Here is a 25,555-nt window from a genome sequence, read left to right as displayed (position 1 = left end):
ATTAATGGCTTAATGGCCACAAAAACATAAACAAAGTGTAGTTTTCTAAAACAGTGAAGTGGGACTTTGTGGCTCTCATTGGGTTTTGGTCAATAAGAAGCTAAACCAAATGAATATTTTAGAATTAAAAGTTGCTACCTCCTGAACTAAACCTTCATTGAGATGATGGAGCATGCGGTGACACAGCAACACAAGAACAAGTAAACACCGAGATGTACAAACGGAGGAAAAAGAACACAGGAAGAGGGTGAAGCTGTGTGGCCTGGAGGTGAACTGTAGAAAAAAAAAAAGCAGCAGCGGTGCATCATCATTCTGAGAGGGCGCTTCCTTAAAAAGACAAGGTGGCAACCCACTCAGCAATTTTTATCTGATTCAGCAGAGTTAACCTGCTCACTTTAGTGGAGCCAAGAGCTCGTCTCTGCAGCTAACCCGAGTCTTGTGGTCTATCAACTGTGGTTTTGTAACCACAAAAAATGTTCCTAGTGATGGTTTAGTAGAAACAGGAGGGGGGGTTTTCTTTTTTTTATACCAATTGTTTTGTTTATTTACAGTGACTCACACAGAAACAAAGCATGGAATTAAATTAAAATGCTTTTTATAAATCAATAATATGTTAAAATAAATGAATAAAAAGCCAAAGTCTTATTGAATTAAAATAAATTAATTCAGAATTATCTTTTTAAATAGTCTAACTGGCTTTGTCAAAAAGGTTATAATGATAATAATAAAAAATCCAGAGGCCGAGTGAGAGAGTGTCCGCCTTGAGACTGGAAGGTTTGCTACTTCAAACGGATGTTCAAGTCATAGCAAAGCATTAAAGATCCACTCCAATGAAAATTGTGTTTTTATTTATTCAACATGTTGTAGAATTTTTCTTATGGTGGAGATTATAAAGTATATAATATAAATCAAATCAAAAACTGTGTTCTAGTATTCAATTCCTGTTGGATCAGTAGCAGATGAAAGCGTGAAGTTTTTGAAAAGCTCGGGTTTGTGATGCAGCACCTGCCATGGGGCACGCCAAAGTCTCCCTTCCACTTCCAGACAAACAGATCCATGTACATCTTTCCTTGTCTGAGCTGCAATCTAGCTCAAAACTGTACAGTACTCTGATATTGATTGCCATCGGTTTTTTTTTCTATGCTGATGTTGGATGGGCTTGTGAGGTGCTATAAGCTAATGGGATAGAGTGAAAACAAAGGGGCTGATGGGAAATTAACGGAGACTGACTTCAGTGCCAACAGTTCCCGCAAATTTTTAATGAGCTTCTGCTGCTCTGCAGTAAATATGTCTAAAAACACAACAGTTTTTAGTTCTTTTTTGGCTAGAGACTGCAAAATCATAATTAAAAGACCACTGTAAACAATTTGAAACAATAAAAAACATAGTTTGAGAGAGACTTTAAAAAGGTGCATTCACATCGAACTCGTTTCACGACGAATTGGCTGATCAAGTCACTGAAAGCGTCACGTGCCCAAAGCAGAGTTCCTGATTGGCAGTTGCGACGCAGCGACTTGTCAAACTTCAGATATTTAAATTTTGCCAGCACCGCCCAATTTGCGCCCTTTTGTTCAAATGGAGCTGACCTTCACACTGATCCCGCTGCTCAAATCGCGCCGCGGGATTTCAGATCGCCTCATGTCGCGTCTGTTCCATTGACAACATTGAAACTGTCCGCCTCTGCCGTGCAAATCACGTTTGGTGTGAATGCGCCTTGAGGGGTTGGAATGGAGAGTCAAACCACCAAATGGCTCCTGAGCACAGCTGTGTCTGTAGCTCATCGCTGCCCCAGGGGGTGGGTCAAATGCAGGGAAAATGTTCACAAATCCAGGTGTGTGACAAATAATTAAAGCCTTAATTATATAGAGTAATAGAGTAATAATTCTCACAGTGCTTTAGAATACAGTTTTGAACACCAAATGACACAATCGTGGACTCAAACCCTCAACCTCGGCCTATAGAGAGCCTTAGATCTGATAGAATTTCTCTAGCTGAACGTGCTTCATAATGAACCTGTTTGCATGGTGGTAGTTCCTGCAAATTTAAAAGTATATTTAAGTATATTTTCGGACCAAATAAAAGCTCATTTACACCAAATTGCTTTAACTTTTATTTCCCAGAATAGAACAGTGTGATTGACAGGTGAATCAGAGTGGTGTCTGTACTAACCTCATACTTTATTTAACAGTTCGTCTAGTTCAGCTCCACAGGTGTTTTTTTTAAACTGTTAATTCACAAGTTTTCTTTTTAGATGTAGAAAAAAATTCAGTCAAACTTCTTCTCTGCAATGTCTTGATCAGAAGTGAAAACACAAAGCATGTTAATCAGCGATCTTTCTAGACGTTCTGAAGGTGTTGGATCTTTTCTAGCTCCGGTTCGTTACACTTCCTGTTTCGGTGTGAATTGAACGGCTTACACTTTCTTCACACCTCTGCAAGGAAGTAACAGAGGGAAGGAAGTGTTGTATGGATGGGTGAATTGAAAGGGTCAGACTTCCTTTTCTTAACAACGATTGTGTCTACAGGCACTGGCTGTTCCAGAGAAAAGAGTTTAGTTCTAAATAATGTGTTTACGTTTGCTGTAGCTACAAAAATGTTCCAGTTTAAATACCTCTGAGCTTCTTTGGAGTACACAGTCAATGACAGATGACCCCATTATCTTCACAATGCAGATTGATATAAATATAAGGTTGTGTTTCTCTCTCACTTGATTCAATACAGGTCTCCATACATGGTCCATGAAGATTCAAGTAACTAGCAAGTCAACAATAACTATTTTTTTTACAGTTTTTTAATAGTTGAAAGCTCTGATTGCAAGTATGTATAAGTGAGTTTTCCTGTCATATCATGTTCTGTTTGCTTCGAATATGGGAATATTAGTATATTATCGTGTGTGTTCCACAGTCACTGGTGATTCTGTCATTCAGCTCATTTGTCGATGCTGCTGAGGAATTAAAACAGTTTCCTGTGTGCCCTACCTTGTTAAAAACCCAGATTTCGCCGTTGACGGTTGGTCGTGGCACCCCGTGGCCGTTGTAGTGGAAGAGGACTCGCTCCTCTTTGGCGTTACGTCTGAGTGACGTGCAGAGTTTCTTCACTTCGTCCACCGTGGGGTCCAGACTCTGTTTGTAACGCGCCTGAAACCAGAGAGCAAGACATGAAGAAGTGTTAAAGTCCCACTTCAATCATCTTTTGATCCATTTTAAAAGTGTTCCCAGTGGTGTTTTTTTTAATGTTTACTCCATTTCTAGCCAAAACCAAGAAAACCGTCATTTTTTAAGGACATAGTTTCTGCAGAGTGGCAGAAGCTTTTTAGAAATTTGCCACCGAGTTGTGGTCTGGAATGTACGCACAGAACAAGCCCAGCTCCACTTCCCATCACCCATCCGTTCCTGATTCACAATTTGAAGAAAGACAATTTTGAGCCTAATTTTCTTTATAGATGCCATCCATCATGAGGAAAATACCACAACATGTTAAAAACACCATTTCACCTAAACAAATAAGATGAAACTCAGCGTAATATGCCTCAGAAGTACAAAAATAAAAAGTTTTAACCAGAAAAACAAACTACTTGTCTGAAAAAATTAATTAACTTCCAAAGCCAAACATAAAAATCCATCTTTTTTCATTGTAACCTTTTGGATTAACTGAACTTGGATGTTTTGGAAATTACATCAACAAAAAACTAATCATCTAAACCTTCCCTCTCAAAACACATCTCTTTCTTTCATGTTTGAAGGATGTTCACTTTTGAGAATATCATCCCACAAATAACAATCTGACTCAGAGATGACTAAAGATCTTAAAATAATCCCGTTTTACACGGACTCAGAGGAAGAAGAGGAGGTTGGTTTTTTCAAAGAGGTTTACCAACTTTGGGGATCAATAATTTTCAGTTCCACAAAGCAAACAAACTTATACCAATCATTATTAAGGTAGTAATATTCTAAGGACTAAAAAGTGAGTTTCAGATTCAACAGTTCAAACAAACAGCGAAAGAAAATACACAACTGTAGCACCGATTCTTAAACTTCTTGTACTACGGTTTACCGTTCTGATACTTTGGAACAGCAGCCTGCCCCAAATCCAGCAGAACATTCCAACAACAAAACCACAAAGTGATGACAGGGACAAGCTGCTGTCAGCTGCTTTTCTCTGCCACTTGTTCACTTCCTCTCATACATCACAGCTCTATTGGATTTACGGAGCATCCTTCAGGTGAAGCTGCAACCTGTGTACCAGCTCGCAGCTTTTCAAGTTACGTAAACACTGTTTATTCGTCTTAGTTTTATTAAATACACTGCACGTGTGCACGAGAGAAAGGGACACGGAGGTGTCAGCTAGTTATGCAACCGAAATGCAGCCGATTCGATCAGTCTGAATCATAATCACACTCACCGAGGCCCTTCTGTTGCATAACTAACACGCCTTTCACCAAACAGCCTGCCTCCTGTCCAAAGCCGTTTTGACAAGCCCTTATCTTGGAAAACTTCTTGTGATAGTAACTCGCAAGAGCGTTGAAAAGAAGTTCACCAACCTCCAAAATGTCCCTACAGGAGCTGACAGCTCAACACAAATGCCAGAGCTGTTTAAAACACCCATACCCTTGAAAAGATGACCTCCGCCGTGAGCAAAAACGCTAATGATCCTAACCTCAGGCATACAGAAGAGTCCCAGGGATACATCTAGGATGTTTCAAATCTAATTTTACTATGTCCAAAATTTCTGTCTCTCTATGGAGTTGTTCGTACATAGTTTAAAAATGTCAGAAGTTTCCTTTTTTTGTTGTTTACAATTTGAAAACACACTGCTGTGCTGATCTTATTGAGTTTCTGAGAGAAAAAGAGAATCGAGGAATTGTTTCATGATTTCTGTACTTTGACGGCTTCAGTAATTTATTAGGCCCCAAAGCACAATGTGAAACATTTTTTGGTGTTTCCACTGTCCGACGCTGTAAATGCTACAAACATTTGTCATTTTTACTGCCCTGCCTTTCATGAAATTGCACCGTGCAGGACTCTTGGAGCAGCAGGGTAACATTACTGGAGTGTTTTATTTCTCCGTGGTTAATAAAGCTGTTTGATTTGTTTGAAAAGGTCTTGTAAAGGAGAAAGGAGCCAGAATCTTATTATTGTTCTGTTTTCCTAAGTTTTTTCTTTAGTTTTCCTCTTCAAGTTATAAACTGGCCAATTAGATTCCTCCATAAAAGCATGTGGTCTCATGTTGAACGTTCACAATGCTAACAGGTTTGGTGCAGCTGACTGTAAGGTGTGAGGGGTGTGGACTTCAAACAAGCTTACTCCCGATAGGCGAGGAGGGTTGCCATAGAAACGTTGACTCAGACTGACTCGGACCAATCGCTGCTCACCAACACGCTTCAACATGGCAGCGTTTAGATTGCGAAAAATAGCGACTGAATTCACTGTATTTGGTTGTAATTGGAAGCACCTCCTTTTTATGTGTGATGTCACACTGACTCACTCTGGTTCTCAGATGCAGACAATGGTACTCACCTCCTATTTTGGTATCTAATGCGGTTTTGGGGGGGACTAAAATGAACTGTTCTGTAGATTTGCGGTCTTTTTTTTATTTTTAACATATTCTGTTTTGAAATTTAATATATAAATGTTGAAACCATTAACTGTATCTAGAGAACTGGACTGAGCAGGTGTGACGTCACTCAAAGAAAATGCCTCACTCCAGTGAAATGAAGCCAACTCGGTTGACATTTTTTTTCTGCGAGAGTGATTGGTCTCAGTCACTGTTTCTATGGTAACTACTGTCACCATTCAGGAGTGAGTTCGAGGTGGGAGGGGGCACTCAGTCCAGTTCTATTATACAGTTAATGATTGTACAAACAACAGGGTCCAACTAAAGTTTCGTTTAATTTCTTGAGTGCATTTGTATTCTAAAAACTCTTGGTGTAAACTCAATAAGTAAAACAATATATACCACGAAATACAAATCAATGCGATAAAGTTCATAGTGTCTATAGTAATAATAACTTCTTGGTTCTTCTGTTATCAGACACGATATATTTAAACATACCTGACATGTTTCAACAGAAACATTCCGTCCTCACCAGGTGGTCGAGTGTGACGCGCATAAAAACAGCTGATTGTCATTGAGGCGGAGACACCCGTCAAACTTTGACAGGTTACTCCGCCTCCGCATCCTCCAGCAGAAGGAGGACAGTAGGGGGCGGAGTCACCTGTCAAAGCTTGACAGGTGACTCTACCTCAGTGACATTCAGCTGTTTTTATGCAGACTCGACCACCTGGTGAAGACGGAACGTTTCTGTTGAAACATATTCGGCATATTCAGCCAAACTTCTGCTGATTCCTTCATGGCTCACTAAAATATTTTTGGATTTCACAGAAACCACTCGTCTTCTCTCCTTTTTGTCTTCCTGGTGATATCAACACATGTTTGGATCTGGGTTGATAATTAGTTTAAGATGGACGGTCACCTCTTGAATTAGCTTCAAAATTCACCAACTGTGACGTCTTTGTGCCTTCACAAACGTCCAGATTTCTGTGCCAACCGTTCATGCCGACAGTGGCAAACTAGTGCCGACTTTTCCCAACAGAAATACGATTCAATCAGACAAAACCTAAGGAGTGTGTCGTCAGATTTGAGAATACATTCAGACTTAGCTTATAGCAGGGATATCAAACTAAATCACTCAACACACCTTAGGTCAACAAGCCGAACAGGATAAATATTTATTGAACACTCTAAAACAAAATACTAAAAACTTTAAAACTGTAACTTTTTAACATAATTATAAATTAGATATATAGCATTACCTGTGATAATGCTAGTGTGAATGCTGTAAGCTGAATTTGACTGGTGAAGATGCTACTGCTGATAGCTGAAGATGCTGAAGCTGATAGCTGAAAACACTGAAGCTAACAGCTGAAATGCCAGCTAAAATGTTAGCTAAATGCCCAATTAGCCTAAAAAAAAACAACAAAAACTCAGGTTAGCCAAAACAGCTACCATGTAGCTGAAAAAATAAGTAAACTTCAAAATAGCCTAAAAATTGACAAAAGCCTAAATAACCAGAACAGCTAGCATGTAGCTGAAATATTACTAAATGCCAAAATAGCCCAAAAAGCTAACAGAATATTAATTTTTAAAACTTTAAAACTATAACTTTTTATTATTACCATTAATATTAAAAAGGTAGGAATATAATTTCAGAATAAATCAACTTTAACATTAAATAACTTTCAATAATTTACTCTCCCTAAAAATATATTTTCTCAAAATTATATTCATTCATTTTCTTGTCCGCTTTGTCCCTTTTGGGGTCGCGAGGGTGCCGGAGCCTAACCTGGCTTCTGATGGGGGGAAAATTATACAAGTTAGAAATAAGAGCAAGATAACATCGGGTCATAAATAACAATAAAATAAAATTACCCAATGGGCCGGATTCGGCCCCCGGGCCTTGACTTTGACACGTGTTTTATAGAGTATAACTAAGGGGAAAGTTGCTCCTTAATTAAGACAGACACTATAGTCAGAATGATGATGGTAAGATGCTAAGCACAATTGTGTTTGTCCTGCTTCCTTGTGGAATTGTTTGACATCAAAACTGAAATTATTTTATTCGTTGCTGATAGCGGGTTAACTGCGCAGAAAAACTACATCTGAGACGGTAGATGCGCCGAAAGATGCTGGATGCCATTTCTCTAATTACATAATCAGATTTTTGACTTTCAAGGGGGGAAAAAAGTAAATGACCAACACTTGCTCACTTGTTTGTCACATCACATTTCACGCAGTGGCCAAACTGAGCAGGCCTTGTTCAAAGAAGCCAAGATTTCATCTTCCTGGACGTGGAGGAGTTCGCAGCATCATGGATGAGCTGGCAGACTGATTCAATTTGTGTGTGATCAGATAAAAGCGTCTGAGTCCTCATCTCCATGATATCAAGTGATGTCTGAGGGGAATTACAGTGTTAGTGAATGATGGATCTAAGTGTCTGAAAGCAGGGTTCCTATCTGAGTGTGAGAAAAGGTCTCATTCAGGAGGAAGCAATTAACTCAATGAGGATGGAGACAAATATGAACCATGCAGGTGGGAAAAGCAGCAAAACATTTCTGATTCTTATTGTTATGTTTAATCATTCTTTGTTTTAACCATCAAAATATTCCTATTAGACCAATAAAACCCATAAAAACAAGATTAAAGTAATTGTAACATGTGTGAGGAATATGCAATAGTCAATCAAACACAAGAAAACAGAAGAAATGTGTCAAAAAATTTACAAAATTAAAAGTGAATTAGAAAAAAAACAACTAAAGGTGAAGAGAATGTATAAAACCAGTAGATATTCAGTTCTATCAACGAAAATCCTCCCGTTTACATACATGCTGCATTCACAGGCTGTGGGAGAGTTCAGTTTCTACTTCATAGGTCACATCTATAGTGATTCTCCTGCTCCTTTCTGTACGTTTTTCAGCACGTAAAAACTCGATCACACTTTCAGCGATTTCAGCAATCTTAGTATCAAAACGTTTAGCTTGCTCAGGACATTACTGCTTGTTCTTTGGTAGTCATAAACCTTACAGATTTTGAAATATTGAGTAAAATATGCCCCAAAGGAAATAAATGAGAAACTCTTCAAATTTCACAATTTTGAGTAAATTAGCAACAAGCCTTTAAATATGTTCATGGGCTATGTTTTCATCTTTTAAAGACATTTAGCAACATGCTAACATTTTTCTCTAATTTGTTATCTACTGGGGGTTTTTTAGGCTAATTTAGAGTTTAGCTTCTATTTTAGCAACAGGATAACATTAGGCTATTTTGTAGTTTAGCTACCATTTAAGCAATGTGCTAGGTTTTTTTTGGCTAATTTGACTTCTACTGAGGTTATTTAATGCTAATTTAGAGTTTAGCTCGCACGGTCAAGCCCCGACGTACATCTGTGACCTTTTAACCCCGTACTCTTCGGCCCGATCCTTGAGGTCTTCCAGTCAGAATCTTTTAACTATCCCTAAAACCCACTTTAAGACGAGAGGGGACATCTCCTTCCAAGCTGTTGCTCCTCGTCTCTGGAACTCCCTCCCACTGCCGTTGCGCCAGATCGACTCCGTTGAGTGTTTTAAATCCCAGGTCAAGACATTTTTATTCAGGAGAGCTTTTAGTTGATCTTAGCCCTTGATTTATTATGTTTTACTGTATTTTACTGTGCTTTAGTTGTTTTATTACTGATTATTGGTTTTATTTCCCTGTGTCTTCTGATTGTATGTTCTTATGTTAAGCACTTTGTGATCCGTTCTGTGAAAAGTGCTATAAAAATAAAGATTCTTCTTCTTCTTCTTCTTTAGCTAATATTTTAGCACCATGCTAATGATTTTGGCTAATTTATGAGGTTTTTATAGGCTAACTAAGACACTAGCTTCTATTTTAGCAAAAGGCTTTAAGAAAACTTTTAAGCAATTTCACAACAAATTTTTCAGAAATTTCTGCGCTATTTCATAACAAATTTCCAGTCTTTTAGCAAATTTTACATTTTGCAAATGGCTTTTGAATTTTCAGCAAAACCCTTCAGCAAATAAAGTACATTGTGTCACAATTTTCAGCAAAAAGCTGCAGCAGCTTCAGTCACTACTTTCAGCAAAAAGCATTCACCCTAGCATTATCGCAGGTAATGCAACTTTTCTACTTTAAAACAGCGATCAGTAACATCAACTTTACAAAATCTTCGAGCCAAAAAAGAAACACAAAAGGGCAATAAATAAATATCAATACAAAAATAAACTCAAAAATATTAGAAAAGTGCATATATGAATGATGTTTTGTGTTTAAATTTGACCCGTACTCAAAATTCTTGTTTTACATAATTTCCTCGAGCTGACAAAGTGTTCTCCTCATGCAGTTTTCTGGCACTGGGACAGCATTCCTGTGAGAAAAGTACAGAGGCTCGTTTTTTTTCCAACCTTACACCAACACCGAAGAACTCCTCCATTATTTGCATCAAGGCCATGAGAAACAAACCCTTTTTAACAGCGTGTTCAGCGCCGCCTTAGACGCCATTTATCATCTTGTCGCTACCTGGGAGCCAGCGACCTTTTTGAAGAACCGTAAGCATTCAGAATGCAATTAAACGGTAGATTGTAAAGCTTTAAGGGACAGGACGAGGCTCGCTGTCAGAGACTCAAGGTGATTTTTAAGTGCAACATCTGTGGTGTAAAGGTTACATAAGCCTATATATGAATGCACAACTTAGCATCATTTCTATGAGGGATTCCCTGAAGAGTTGATAAACTTTATATGCATTTTACAGAAAAATCAATAAATCAAGAGTAATTATTACCTTTTTCAGTGAGTTTTTCTCAAGGAAAACTCTATGCTACATTATATAACCCACCACAGAATCCTGTTAACTCTTAAGAAGTAGACGTCAAATATGAGATCATTGATTTCATAAGGATTCAATTGATCACTGTAAAGCCACATATGGGTAAAGTGCTTTAATAAGAGGAGCTGCGTGACATGTTAACTTGAATGACTGATCGCTGTCAAAGGGGAAATGAGAAAAGTCAATCTTTGTCCTTCAACAACCAGCTGCACTCCAACATACCAGCTGTTAAACACAAAACAACGGCAGACAGGGAAGCTGTTGGAGGGTGTGAGGGAAAAAAATGGTTTCTTTTAGTTGAGCACACACCATAAACCAAACTTCCATGACGACTTTGTGTACTTTTTGATCCAAAAGGCTGGTAAAATGTCAGGTCCAACTATCGACTGTAGACTCAATCTTGTGTTGGTTTATTTGTTAATATACAGTCTGATGAGTCCGACTCATCTTTAGAAACTTAGGGGAAAATATCTCAAATATCATCTTTATGATCTCTTTAAGTTTCATAAGTAGGTTTTTTTTCCCTTTGTTCTAGTTATTTTTTTTTCTTCTAAAAATCTATATGTACTTATTCTGGAACCCACTGACCAGAGCTGCTTGTGAAGCACCGATAGACCTGCCTTGCCTTTACTGTACAGGATGCGTTTGATCTCAGACACACGCTTGGGAGTTTAAGTCGACAAAATGACGTCAATGATGACAGTGAACAAATCGCAGTTTATTCTGGGCAAAACACACAGGACAGAAACTGATATTGTCCAGAGTCACAGGAGACATTCTTTACAAGTGTTTTTCTTTATGAATCCCAGTAACTGTCTTTTTTTTAATTGCAGGAAAAAGTGAGTGAAGAAGTTTTCTATTTTTTTTTAAACAAAGACAGGAAAAGGGCCTTTTAGAAATCCAAACCACGACTTGAGAAGGACAGCCTAGTTTGGATAAACTGTGGCGATGGCCTTTTTCCCTGGTGGTCATTTTGCTGCCGGGGCCAGTGTGCGTCTCCGGGCTGACTCAGTTCACAGCAGGTCTTATGGAGCAGAGAGAGCGATAACACGTCACCCTTTCATCCTGCCAGCACACACCTCCTGTCAGACTACAGTACAGTACCTTTCCCATATGCTTGCATTACTAAATTTATCCCAAGATATTTTTAAAGATTGCCTTTAAAGGTGACGGTTATATTTCAGAAGTAAAATTAATTTTACCCTCAAATAATGTGTTCAAACTTGTCGTAAGTGAAGGTACGACGGTATTAAAGTTAGTTCTGTGTTTGAGAAGAGTTTGGTGCTGGAAGAGAGCAGCAGGAGTGTGAATGGTCCTGCTGCAGATGACTAAGTGGCACGGCTTATGTAACTGACAGAAGGTCTAAAAACACTAAACGCTGTTGGCTGCACGTTTGGGCGGGTGTAATCATTTCAAATCCAGTTTTCAAGCACACAGCGATGAAAACTACTTCACATCTTTGAAACCATCATCCTCCCTCTGCCATCTTCATCTGCGTGTGAAGCGTGAGCTACAAAATCAATGGAGCCGCTTCTTCCGGAAAGTAAACTATCGACTTTTCTTGCTTGTTTTTTCCATAAGTCCATCTCAGTCTGTAAATGTTGAGTTCAGGTGCAGTCTGGAAACTTTGTCATTTCTTAGTTTATGTGTTTGCTTGTTTGTTTGTGTGATAAACAAACATATGTATTCAAAATAAGTGTCAAAAATGTAAATGTGCTCGTGGGTGTCCTCTTTTCTAATAAAATGTTCATATCCTAAATGTGGAAATGATTAAGAAAGAACAGAATTATCTTATAAAGGATCTATTAATGATCCACTCGCACTAATCCACCAATCTTAGTTTCCCTTCATTAAAGGAAAATTAGGATAAATGCTCACTTGGTTTTCTTAGGCCGACTCGAAATCCATTCCCTACCCCTACAGCTCCTCTCTAATGCTTCAATTGTAAAGGAATTTGGAGCTGTACTGGTGTCCAAATGTGTTTTTTTGGTGACTCAAGGCTGGCTGTCCTAAGTGTTATCCAGTCTATCCTGTATTTTCTGATCATTGGCAGCGGTAAATGGCCAACGACTATGACATCTTTGAGTGGTTGTAAGGTCACGATTTGAAGACACTATTTTTTCTAAATATTTGCTTGGAGGGCTAGATGTAGAGGTCGGGAGAAGCCGTAGATTAAGGGAATGGTTTTTGATTCGGCCTTTGCTTTTTTTTTTTTGTTAGGGAATTTTTGATCAAAACTATTAAAAGAATCTCTGCTATTTTTAAAGGTTAAAGCAACTTTTGAAGTTTATGAATCTCATTTTCATTTAGTGAAATATGAAGACTCATGAAGCTACTTACAGAAGCGGTGAAACAATTCAAGAATGAAGATTATAGGTCCAGATGCTATGACTAAACTTCAAGACATCACCTGGATAAATGAGAATCTTCACCGACTATTTTGTTATGTCTTTTGCTTGTTGATTAAACTATGTCTACAGGATATTTTTTTTCCAGGAAGAATCTTTAAGATTCTTTCCTAAACCATTCTAGAACCCTAGTAATGCACAAGTTTGAATAAAAGGAAAACATTAGACGCGTCGTCCTGCCTTAAAGTCCTGCTGGACGCTTTAGTAACCTGTGGTTTTACAAATGCTTCTGAGCAGTTACCCTCGTCCCCAGCTGCCGGACGCCCATTACACAGCTCTCCTCTGATCTAATCAACTGCTTCCCCTTATTTCCAGCCTCCTGCAGGGAGAGTCGCACGGCTTGGTGATTGAGGAGGGATTGGACCGAGCAAGAGTGCCACAAACCATTAACGTGGAGTCGCAGCTCAGGGAGCGCCGCTGATTTCCACTCAGTCAGCTGCTGTGACTGTGTGTGTGCGTTGGTGCTTCTGGTATGGCATCGATTAAAAGTCTAATTTAAATTTTATTGAAACCTTTTCATTATCAGGACCTTTACCAAAGGCAGTTTATAGTAGGTGTGAAAAACAAAGTTCATCACGGAAATGACTAATGAAAGAAGTTACAGGAGTGAGTTATGAAAACATCCAGTGAATAGATAAAATGTCAGACTGTAAAATGTTGCAGTGAAAAGCGTTAAGTCATTTCCATTGTCTGCATATCGTTTGTCACGAATCGCATCTCCCAGCAAAAGTCTAAAAGAAACTACGGCAGAACAGAGGGTATTAGTATTGATCAGGAAGCCGAGCAAGAAGCTGCCGGTCAGTCATTAAAACACGAAAGAGATTAAAAATATTTACTTATTTTATCTTAAGAACATTTGTGTTTATAAGAAAACAGAATCTTCAAACACACACATTTATATTTACATATCTAAACACGGTGCAAAAACTAAACTTCAAAAAGACAGTTTCTGTCAACTTTACAGATAACTAAATTCCTTTAATATTTTTTATACCACAAAAAGAAAAAAAATTGACTAACTGAGCCTGTGCAGAAGTAGGAGACAATAAAAATACACGGTGTACTGTGTTATTGACAAAGCCCTTACTGAGGGATCAAAGATAGGACAAAAGCGAGATGAAGCACTACGCATCAAAAAACGTCTGTGCACAAAAACGTTTTTGAAAGCAAATATTAAATATTTTTATTTGCAAATTATATTTTTTTTCCTCAACAATTCACATTTTGTTTGCAATTTAGAAAATGTTGATCTCAAAACTGCAACATGGTGGCACAAAAATCACTCCATACTTTTTTGTGTTCTCAAACAAAAAAAAAATCTCAATCTCTCACTGAATACTGGAAACTGCATCATGAAAAATGCAAGTGACCATTTTGTAATTGGTCACTTTTAAATGAATATTATAAATCACTTTTGAAAACTATTTAATTCAGTGTTGGGCATTACTAATTAAAATGAGGGATGTAGGAAAAAAATGAAAATATTGCAATATTTTATTTGGCAACACTGGTATAGATTTAAATTCTGCTGAAACCATTTTTAATTGATTATTAATAATTAAACATTTAATTCAGCAGCTTACTGCTTTCTATTTCATAAAGTACATTCAAGCAGTGTTGAAAATGTACAGTACTTCATTTTCTTAATCATACTTATAGAACCTTATTGGCTGCGGAACGTTTAAACTTTGTTTTCTTAAGACTGAAAATTATCAGTGTGAAAAAATATTGAACAATTTTTCAATACAAAGAACTTGGAATTTGCTCCGGTAAAAGTGTGAAATACAATTGCCGTGCTTCATGCTCTGATGATTACATAAAATAGATTGTATACAATGTTGTTCATCTAAAAGGTGTACTAGTACTCAGATAAAGTTCTTCAAAGTCATACTCTTGATACACAAAGTTTTGTCAGACTGTTGCCAAATCACAGCCCTACTTAAAATGTTAGAAAGTTTAATTTTTTTAATTGTTCTCTTATTTAAATAAATGAGCAGTTTTTGAAATGAAGTATCATAATTTTCTTAATAAATCACATAAACATGTTGGAATGAGCTGCATAAATAACTTCTCACTGAATATGGAAATGTAAATCAGTGTCATGTCTCCCGATGAAATGCAGAAGGATCTGGGTATCGGGGTTAATTTTAAAGAGGGGAGAGAAGCGGAATCAACGGCGATGACACACAAACACAGGTATAATTAATCCACTCCGCTTCAGAAATAATCACAGAAAATATGCTGCTAGTAGCAGATGCAAAGGATGGCGGTCACGCCTCTGCTGGAGAGTCTGATCCCAGTCCCAGAGGAGCGACCCACACACATGCACGAGATAATAAAACCCAACACATGCAAGCGTCTGCCTTTGCTTAATAGACTATTATTAACTGAGCAGGAGTGCAGAGGAGATTCAGGAATTAATGTTACCCCTGGATCAATAGCTTTATATGGAAACTGGGGCTGCATTGACCTGACTGTCCTCTGTGCATTTTCCTCGCGATTATTGGTTTTTTATTAGCTTTCATGCATCCCAAGATCTGATCAGGTCTTCTAGTATTGCTGCACAAGGTAGATTTTAATGCACTGCTATCTAAACAGAGGCCAACATCTGGAAATCTATGCACTTGATCCAGGACAAAACTTTATATTTTTCTGTATTTGAACCAAATGTATTTATAGTTACATAAGAAGATTCAATAAATGCAGAAATGGGATGTTGTCGTTTTCTTCTCTGCAACATTTTCCATCTGCAGCAAAAGATGTGAAGAGGTGAGGCAGCGGATAGTTCTGTTCCGTTTGATGTTTGCAAACCTGAACGCAAGAAGTGCACAGAAAACAAATTAAAATGCTTTTTGCTTGGAAAACACAAAGAGCCTCAGAATTTAGAGTGCTGCCAATAGACTTGCATTGATTTCTCTCTATATAAAATCTTATTTTCAATAACAATGAAAACGCTAATAAGCTTAAAAACTTATTTTATTATTGATCTCTTTCATATTTCAAATTGCAATATTGAGTCATTTGGGTCAGGTTACATTAATGAGTTTTTGGTCTCCAGTTTCTCTTCTCTATCTGAAATTGTTCACAGGCTTTTTTGGTTGTGGGCTAAATTACATTGTCTCATTAAAAATGATAAGTTGTCCAAAGAAAATGCACACACTTTTACACAATAAAAGCTGACTTTTGTGTTGCTGATCCATTTGAAACACAAACTATGTCTAAAGTGGTACCTTTATGGGTTGAAAAAACATGGAAAATGTGTTTTATCCTGCAAAAAGTTCCACTTATACAGAAAGGACAAAAAGATGGTTTTGGTTTAAAAAACCGGCCGCAGAACAACTCACTTATTAAACAGACTTTTCTTGATTTATTCATTCACTTGGAATAGAGAAACAGCCATTCTATTCCAAGTTTGATGGAGTCCATATGTCCCGTATTCAATTCAATAGAAACACAAAGATTTCACAGCCAAATGGTTGGTTAAATCTAAATGTAAAAGACAAAACAACAAAAGCCTTCGAGTAAAAGGAAACTGAAGCTGAACAACATAAACACAGAACGAAAGATCTTTTCAGGAACTTTTACTATAAATCTATTTAAAAAGTTCCTCTATGACCTGTATACAGACTTGAAGTCATCCGTGAGAATTGTTGAGAATCTCAGGAAGGGGTTCGGCGCTAAAAATATCTCCTGCCATCCGTCATTTCAGTTCCAACCGCTGCATTTTAACAAGAGTCATGGCAGCATCCATGTTCTTAGAGGATTAATGGTTGCATAAAACAGTGCATCGCATTGCAGGTAATGGCGATAAGCAGGAAGATCCACAAGGCTTAACTGGACTGGTGCTCTGCTATTTTGGGAAAATGAGGAAACAGGATCCGAGAGTGTTTCTGACTACATTTCAGTTTTTTATCCAAAAGTAACAAAATATGAAGAAAGTATCTCTGTATTTATCCAATACGGCTTTACTAGACATTTGTGGGAATTCATTGAAAGCACTTTAAACATAAGCTTTCAGATTGAATAAACAATTCAGACGAGGTGGCAAACATTATCTTACTTCTGGGATGTAAATATGTCATGCATGAGGATCTGATCCTAATCCGTACAGGTACAGCATTAAGCGCTCTTACCGATGATCAAAAGCACAAACTGGGATGTTATATAAGAGTATAAAACTCTAGTTGTATGGAGTCTTTTAAAATTACATTTGTAAAACACTTGGACAATGTTAAAATAATGAGAGAAATTAAGACAGAAATGTCAGTGAACGCAGAACTTTGGGTTTAGAAATAAAATGATGGGATAGTAGGACTGAACGTGTTAGAATAATCTACCTCTAAGAGCCGAAAGGGAAAACTGATAGTCTGCATAGAATGAGAGAATCCATTTAACAAGGAGGAGAAGAAAGCAGGAAGACGGGGCAGCTCCATATTAGATAAGGGAAGCTCATTAGACAGCAACGTCCGGTTATTGTGTTACCACTCAACTAAATCAAAAGCCACTCTCATTTCCAAAGACTATTCAAAGACGGAACAACCAAGTCATTACGGGGACAATAGAACCACAAAGAAAAAGAAATGTGTGTTTTTGTTTTTTTTTTTTAATGAAGGTCAACATCACTTCCTGGTATTGGATTTAATTAAAACCCTTCTGCTCTCTTTGGGGTCCAGATGACTCCAACCACATATTGATATTTGATTCCGTCCATGACAAATGTGGACAAAGGGGAACAGGATTTTATGTCTGCCATCGACGTTAGAGAAACTCAAAAATAAAAAATTTTAAAAAGTTCAGCGCACTGTCTTGTGGTGTCCAGATGACCCCGCTTTTAATGTAAACAAGCTAAGGAGAGCGGAAGGGTTACCTACCACATAATCTGTCCTATGCCTCAATTCCTATTCGTCTTTTTCTGAGGTCATTCTAATAAACATTTGGTGTAATATTTCAATGTGCACTTATTAGATCAAAACACCTTTGGCTACATGTCAAGTATTTTTAACGTTTTTTTATTATTATTTTCTTCCAACACCAAGAACCACTTGAGGGATTATTTTTATTAAGAACTTCCCAACAGATTTTTTATGCTAAATCTGATCCCACACTAGCCTACATTCCTCTTGAAAAACAGCTGTAAAAATAGGCAAACATATTGCTTAAATTAAGTTAGAAGCTGAAGAAATGATGGTGCACTGGGGTTCTGTCCTCTATTCCCACTTACTTCTCATCTATTCTTCATTATTTAGCAATCTATGCTTCTGTTTGGTTTCAATTTTGGAACAATTCATGTGTTGTTCCTCTTTCCCACTCCGAGATTTCAGATTTCAGGTGGATCACCTGTGCACCTGTTCTTGGCCGTGGACCTCACCTCCGGCTCATTGTGGCTGTGGTCTTCACCCCCACCTGTCCCCCAGTTCTGTCTGGATGAAAACTGTTTAAACATATAGTTGTAGAGTGAGATAAGCTAATTCTTCTTCAATAGTTTTGGTAAATCGCTTTCCGTCCTGGGAGAGGATCCCTCACTCATGTGGGCATCCCAGAGGTTTCTTCTTTTTTTTTTTTCTGAATCGTTTTTTTGGGAATTTTTCGTCACCGAGGGGGAGGGTCTAAGGACAGGGATCACCAGTTTAGTTCAGTCTGTTTAGATTAGCAATCAGCTATCCTTTATATTTTTCAATCAATCAATCAATATACTTTATTAATCCCACGGGGGGACATTCATTCAAATTTTATGACCGACCTTCTGCTTTTGTACAATTAACGGTATGAAGCCCAACGAGACAATTGTTTTGTGATATTCATCTATAATAGAGCTGTCAGGCGATTAAAATCTTTAATCGCGATAAATCGCATTTCCAGTTAACTTGCGATTAATCGCAAATTACCATATGGCCTTTTTTTAAGGAAAAAAAATGTACACTTCGTGGAAATTAGCAGTTCTACATTAATTATGAAAACAAGAATGACAAAATTAATAGTTTTCATCAGAAATACTTTATTTTGTAACATTGTATTGAGATAAACTTTCTTAACAATAAAAGGCTGTAACATAAAATGCCTAACAAAAGCCCAAGTGCAAGTGAAGGGCATTTTAAATTCAAAACTTCAATCAACGTTCAGTAAAATAAAATAAAAAAACATCAAAAATAAAATTTCCATAACACTTTCATGTTCATTTTTTGTCAGGACCAAATCTTTTCCTCCTCTGCTGAACTACAGTAATAAATGAAATAGAGATTTATCATTTCCAATGAACTTTTGTTTTTTAAAACATTAAAGACTGAGAAAAGCGGGATACACTGTGGATAGTTTGACAGTCTGTTACTGCCGCCGCGTTCTCTGGCTGCAGCTCGATGCAGCGACGTGTCCAGCGGAGCTCACGCCATGAATATGCCGGCAGACAGACCGCTATGCTGGGGCTGGATCACGCTTAAACCTCCAGAACATTTAAAACGTCCCCCGGTGCGCTTGCTGTTCGGAACGTCGGGGGTCCGCAGCTCTCGGGACGTGGCGACGGATGCGAGCCGGTACCACCAGATGTGGTACTGGACGCGAACCGGACCGGGTTAGGGTGCAGGAGCTCTCCAGGTCCTAGCGCCGGCCGGTTTTAGCTCGCAGCTCGGAGGTTGGAGACCCGCCCGTGATCGAGTGAGAGCAGCCGGTGAGTTGGAGGGGGGACGCCCGCGCGCGGTGTGGAAAGGCACGTATGAGAAAATCCGCGATTAATGCATCAAAAAAATTGTCGGCGTCAAGCACATGTCAGATTAATGCGTTTTTAACGCGACAAATCTGACAGCCCTAATCTATATTAATAAAATTAAATTACATTTAAAATTACAAACATTTATATCTTTTACTAGTCCTTCGTTCTGTAAAGGGTCACAAGGTTTCTGAAGCCTATACCGGCAACTACTTATTTTCAGACAGAGCAAGACAGACTCACTTCGAATGTTATGTTCACCCCGGGCTTGGCAGCACACGTTTATGCAGCCATGCGTCTATGCGCATTTTGGTTTTCAGCATTCAAAACTCTCACATTCACGCATTGCTACACAAGTTTATACGACCATTTTTGGGCTCCACGTACAAAACACACAGTCATTGGACCAGGTAAAACTCTGACCAATCAAGAACTCTGCTTTAGTAGTGGCAAATGGATGGCGTCCACTTGAATTGAATTTTGTAAATTGATAATAGAATGAAATTAATTATAGTGTTATGTGCACGGACACCATATCTTTCAAATATCGGATTAGAGCTGTAAAAGAAACAGCCTGGAGCAAGATTCGCAAAATTTGCACCGCTTTGACTTTTTGCAAGAAGCCTCTTCCAACTTTAGGTGGCAGCCCTGCACTAGTATCGGGTAGCAACAGTCCAGTGTGAACACCATATGCTAAACGCTAAAAGCTCATTCTTGAACAAGCAACATATGGCCACTGTGAACATGGCATAGAAGACAATTTAGAGTCACTCATCAACCTCGGAAGTCAACTTATTTGGTTGTGGGAAGGGCCATCATAAACCATTCCACCACCATGCAGCCCACCAATATGTACATTGGAATAAAAATTAAAGCTGTTGCTGAATGAAGGTGAAATGTATTCACTTTGTTCCTTTCATCTTTAATTATGATGCGACTCAATAGTGTAGTTTAGAACATTTGAAGCAGGATCATCTTCAACTGCTGGTGGAGACAGTCAATCAAGGTAAATGCTTATGACAAACAGTGCAATTCAAAAAATACAAAGCTAGCATACCAATCATCCAAAAAGACGTGAAAGTAATGGGTGTGTTCCCAATATAGAGGGTAGAATCTCAGTCTTTATGATTTGCACAATGATCAGCATTGGTATGCCTGGACCATTGACTGAACAACAGATTTATTCACAACTCAATGATGATGCTAAAACTATTTTTACCAAACTGCAAGACAATTTAATCCTTAAATCTTTTGACTCAACTGTTTGGAAGTAATTTTATCAAAGGAAAGATAAGGCGGCCTTCTAAAACTTCTTGTATAAGTAGAGGGGAGTGTTGTAAGTTCTGCAAAGTTTGAAAGACAGGAGGCAAAATTCCAGTTTCACAGTTTACAGATTAGTCATCTATTTCTTTTGTTTTATGTCTTACTGTAACAAGACATGAAGCTTTTCTTTTTCTTTAATCTGGCATGAGGAAGAGAATTTAAATGTGCATTACACAGCTGCTGCTCTGACAGTGAATAAACTCAGTAAATCTTGAAACAAGAGTGTGAAGGTGAAAGGAGTAATCCTTTTACAGAGGGCTCGGAGGTCACAGGATTATTGTCAAAGACCACAACCAAAAACATAAAAGGAGAGACTCCTCTGAAACCTAATGAGCAGCCAGGAGGAGACCCAGCTTCTCTGTGAAACAAAAGTCTTCTAGTGGAAGACTTCCTGTGACTTAAGCTTAAGTCAAGGTCATCACACTAAAGAAAGGAAAACAAGTCCTGTGTCAAGTGCCAGCCTTGTTAAGAGTTAATCAAGTGTTAGATCAATCTTCCGAGATGGCCAAAGCTCTTCAGGCAAAAACAGTCTCATTTAGAAGTAAGCATCTTTTCTTGAACTCTTTCTTCATTAAAGCTGCACTCACATTCACCTGTACGGGTGTTGTGTGGTTTTGTGTTGCTTGGGCCCATGAGAGGACCGGCCGTATCCTAAAAGGAGTGCAGGCGAGTCTTGCAGTTCAGTTAAGGTTCTTTGAAAATGGAACGTACAATTGTTGTGCATTCGATTAGTCGTTACTTTAAATTATATGGAGTCACCTATTTCACCATTACATCAAATCAAATGTTATTGATATAGCACTTTTCATATAAAAGAATAACACAAAGTGCTTTACAAGAAGGGGCCGGTGAAGGGGCCGGTGCATTGTGGGAATGGGTTAGGGTTAGTTTTATTTTAAAAGTCAGTTGAATAAAAAATAGTAAATAATTGGCATTTGAAGGAGAATCCTTAAAAAATTAATATAGAAATGGAAATGATTATGGAGGAAATTACTGCGAAGCTAATCACCCAAAAACTAAGAATTATTTTTTAAATGAATACTGAAGTGTTAAATCCCATTCATTGTCTATTTGCAGGTCTTCTTTCTGCACACACAAAATCTTATTAAATTTCACTAACCTACATCTGCTTTGTGTTTGTGATAAACCATTTACTGTACTTTGTTCTCCAACAAAAAACTGCCTCCTAACACTTTCAGCGCCTAAATAAGACAGCTCATTTTTCTTCCTTTAGATGCTTTGGACCTTTGGAAGGATTATCCTCAGAGAATAAGACACAGCAGTGAGTCAAGTTTTAGTGTTGACATGGCCTTAAAAACGCACAATAGAGGACTGCAGAGGAGCTGTGTAATGATCAATTGTTCAAAGTCTGTGGCAGACTACAAACCCCTTTAATCCTGAAACGACTCTCTTTCCCCTAATGAAGCTCAGGGACAGAGTAGAAGAAAGAAGCTCTGTCACATTCAGCACGGCAGGACTTTTCGGTTTTTAGAGGATTTTCCAAACTGACATGTTTGGACAAGTTATTAGAAACTTCCTGGATGTTCAGCTGGGTCTTTTTGCAACCCATTCAGCTAAAATACCACGACATGTCTCTAGAACAGAAAATACTCTTTCAGTGTGAGCAGACAAAGAATGAACAGAATTATCTGGCATCCAGTCAGACACCTTGAGTTAAAAAAAAAATACAGGGCCAATAACTGGACTAACCATCCACAACAAAGACAGACACATTGCACAAATAATCTACAGCACAAATATGAGTCTTAAGAGACAAAAATCAAGAGTAAATGTCATCCATAACGACTGGAGTTTCAGCAACTCAACAACATTGAGAAATGTTTGTGTCTACCCAAATCAAATACAAAAACGAATATTTTAACCTCCTTCTAAAAATAATGATTTGTCTTGATAACATTCCAAATCAGACTAATTCATTGACTATTAGATGTAGCAGAGAAATGGCAAACAGACTTGGGTATGACTATTAAAACAAAAATCTATTTGCAATCATGCCAGTACAGTTTTTCACATGAAGCAAATGTCTCCTAACAGAAGTCATCATACTGTATGAACCCTTTAACATCACTTATCTGTTTAAGATATAAATTAGCAATTGGAACTTACTCTCACTGTGTTTGGTTCTGTCCTAAAATGTAGTAATGTTGGAGAGACATTTTGGAGGACATGGAAAAGATATTGGGGACGACTTGGACACTAAACTCCATCTCTGTCTTAGTTATTCTGACATATGCCGCATGCGAGAACATTTTCCATTTTGCAGATGAATGAAAAACCTCCCTACAAAGAAAACTGGCATGGAATCGTTACTGAAACTTTTCCCCCTTGAATACTAGACCTGTCTGCTCTACTCCACAAAGGATAATTTCATGAACATATGGACCCCTTATGTCCACTTTAACCAGTCTCAACACAGCCTCCGCACTAAACAGCGTCAGATATATGTTGTTTATTTATTTATTTTCAAACTGGTATCTTTAAAACCCTGTAAGAAGGAATTTTGTTTAGTACTGCACTGCTGCAAGAATTATTGTAACTGTGGATCAGTGTTGTGCTGAGCCATGTTTGCGTTTGATAAGAAAAATGCTGAAAAAAAAACTAAAACATATCCATTAAAAGGTTATGCAGACAGGAGTGTGATGGACACGCGATCATTCCCAACTCTTGAAGGACTTTACTGGCTATGTTTCAAATCTGTCAAGCTGGTTCGTCCTGCCTGTTTCACCTCTTTGAAAGGGCCAGGGTTCAGTAACTTTATATGTTGCACAACAGGCAACCACAAGGGAGCTAAAAAAGTAAATTTCATTACAGTTGGCTAAACACAGAACAGTATTTATCATGCAAATTGTCATAAGCCAAAATCAAAATTTCGTGAACAGATGACTTTCTCAACCTTCCAGAAGAAAAATTGCCACCTAGATAGCATCCATCAGGACATTCACAAGCAAAAAGGGGCCACGTGTATGGTTTCTAGTAGGGTAAAAAAGAAGATAAAAGCCTAAAAGTGCTTTATGAAAAAGTTTAAAACATATATTTGAGAAAACATATATAAAGTACTTTGAAGCATAAATAAACACTCATGCATCTTTGAACATAAACAAAAATGTAAAAACATGTAGTTTCTGGTTACATGTACATGTCTGGAGACCAAATCCACAAAAACAGAGAAAAAATGCTTAATATGCAATTTCGTGCACCAAGCTAAAGAAAATAAATTCAATCTCTCAGTATCCTCGTCTTCCATGGTGAGCTTGAGAAAAGTTTTGGATGGAAGCTCCTCCCACACGCGGCAGGAGCTTTGGGCTACAGTACAGACCCCACCCTTATATTGATGTGTGATCCTTCCCGTGACAAAGGTGGGCAGGATTTTATGTCTGCCATGGACACCAGTGGAGATTAAAAAAAAAAACATTTTTGAAAAAAAAAAGTTCAGCGCGCTGACTTGTGGGGTCCAGATGACCCAGTTTTTTAATGTAAACATGACTAGGATAGCATAAGGGTCAACACAACTCAAAGTTAAATATCCCATAGTTATTTATCAGATTTTACCTCTTTATCATGCAAAGAACTGGAGATCTAACTGAAATTTGCCAGAGTACTGTATAGACATCCTCAATAGTTGTAAGGAGCTTGTTTGATTTAGTCAAATAAAGTAACACTGAAAAAACAAACCTTATACAGGTATTCTTGGAATCAGTCTGTAAAAATTGTCTAAACAAAAAAGGAAAATAAACCATCTTTAAGGCTTCAAGTGTCAGCTCTACACAGGCCAACACGTTCGTTCACTCAATGTCTCCCAGATGGCTCTTTGATAGCTGTCAGCGAATGTTTAATGAGATTGACTCCACATCAGCTTGCACAGGGTCCAGCTGTTTCATCACCGGCACGTTTCTTTATTCAGGGACAACCACAACTATTAAAGGAAATCAAAGCAGACAAGAGGCCATCGGATAAGGCCATTAAAAGGCCACTGCTGGTGAGATTGTTGACATGGATATCACCACTGTCTGGAAACACAAGACCACGATGAAAGGAGAACATTAATGAAGCAAGAAGAGAGGAGCCATTAGCCTCTGGTGAGAAGAGGAGTTCCACTATTTATCAAACAAGAAGCACAACTAACTATGAAGTAATTAGGGGCAAACAACTCTAGAGGTGATTGTTAGTGAGAGAAGTCAGGCTGAATGTGTCTCTGAGGACATCAGAAGAATTATAATTGGAAGCCACTTATACAGAAGGTCTAATAGATAGTTTTAGATACTAATAAAGAGGAAACACAGAGAGCTTGTATTACTGATAATTAAAACACCTCATCATTGTCAGACTGTAAATGCATATCCTGCCATTAATGATAAAAGAAATCCAAAAAAATTACAGGAACTCCAACCACACTTGGAAGCAAATGTCACTAGCAAAGGTGTGAATTTTGTGCACCAGAGAAAGTTAACTTTTGGCAGCAAATAGTTTTGAGTAATGTAGTTTTACAACATGAGAAAGAAAATATACAGAAAAAAGCTTGATTTGCTTTACCCAGCTTTCTAGAATGAGTTGGGATCTTTGTAAAAAAAAACTAAAACAGAAATGTTTTCTTCTGGGATGAAGCGGCAGAACAGCAGGATATTAAAACTGAAAAGAGACTTTGAGAAACTGCTGCATCACTGAACGCAGCACCAACTGTGTCAGAAGAAATTCATTTTCATTTTTTAAAAATTGAGGAAAAAAAGAG

At 38.0% G+C, this 25,555-nt stretch overlaps 1 protein-coding gene across 4 annotated transcripts in view; it reads right to left on the bottom strand.

Moving 5' to 3' along the window:
• Positions 1-25,555, bottom strand: part of rptor (regulatory associated protein of MTOR, complex 1) — a 181,161-nt gene that overhangs the window by 123,738 nt on the left and 31,868 nt on the right. For all 4 annotated transcript variants that reach the window (XM_024289363.2, XM_024289362.2, XM_024289365.2 and 1 more), the window contains exon 5: positions 2,978-3,136. In XM_024289363.2, the coding sequence (XP_024145131.1) occupies positions 2,978-3,136 (159 nt within the window). The remainder of the gene's footprint in view (positions 1-2,977; positions 3,137-25,555) is intronic.

Source organism: Oryzias melastigma, linkage group LG1 (assembly GCF_002922805.2).
Source record: "Oryzias melastigma strain HK-1 linkage group LG1, ASM292280v2, whole genome shotgun sequence".
Classification (NCBI taxonomy): Eukaryota; Metazoa; Chordata; class Actinopteri; order Beloniformes; family Adrianichthyidae; genus Oryzias; species Oryzias melastigma.
The sequence above is the reverse complement of the archived record's forward strand: the minus strand, read 5'-3'. Positions and strand labels throughout refer to the sequence as shown.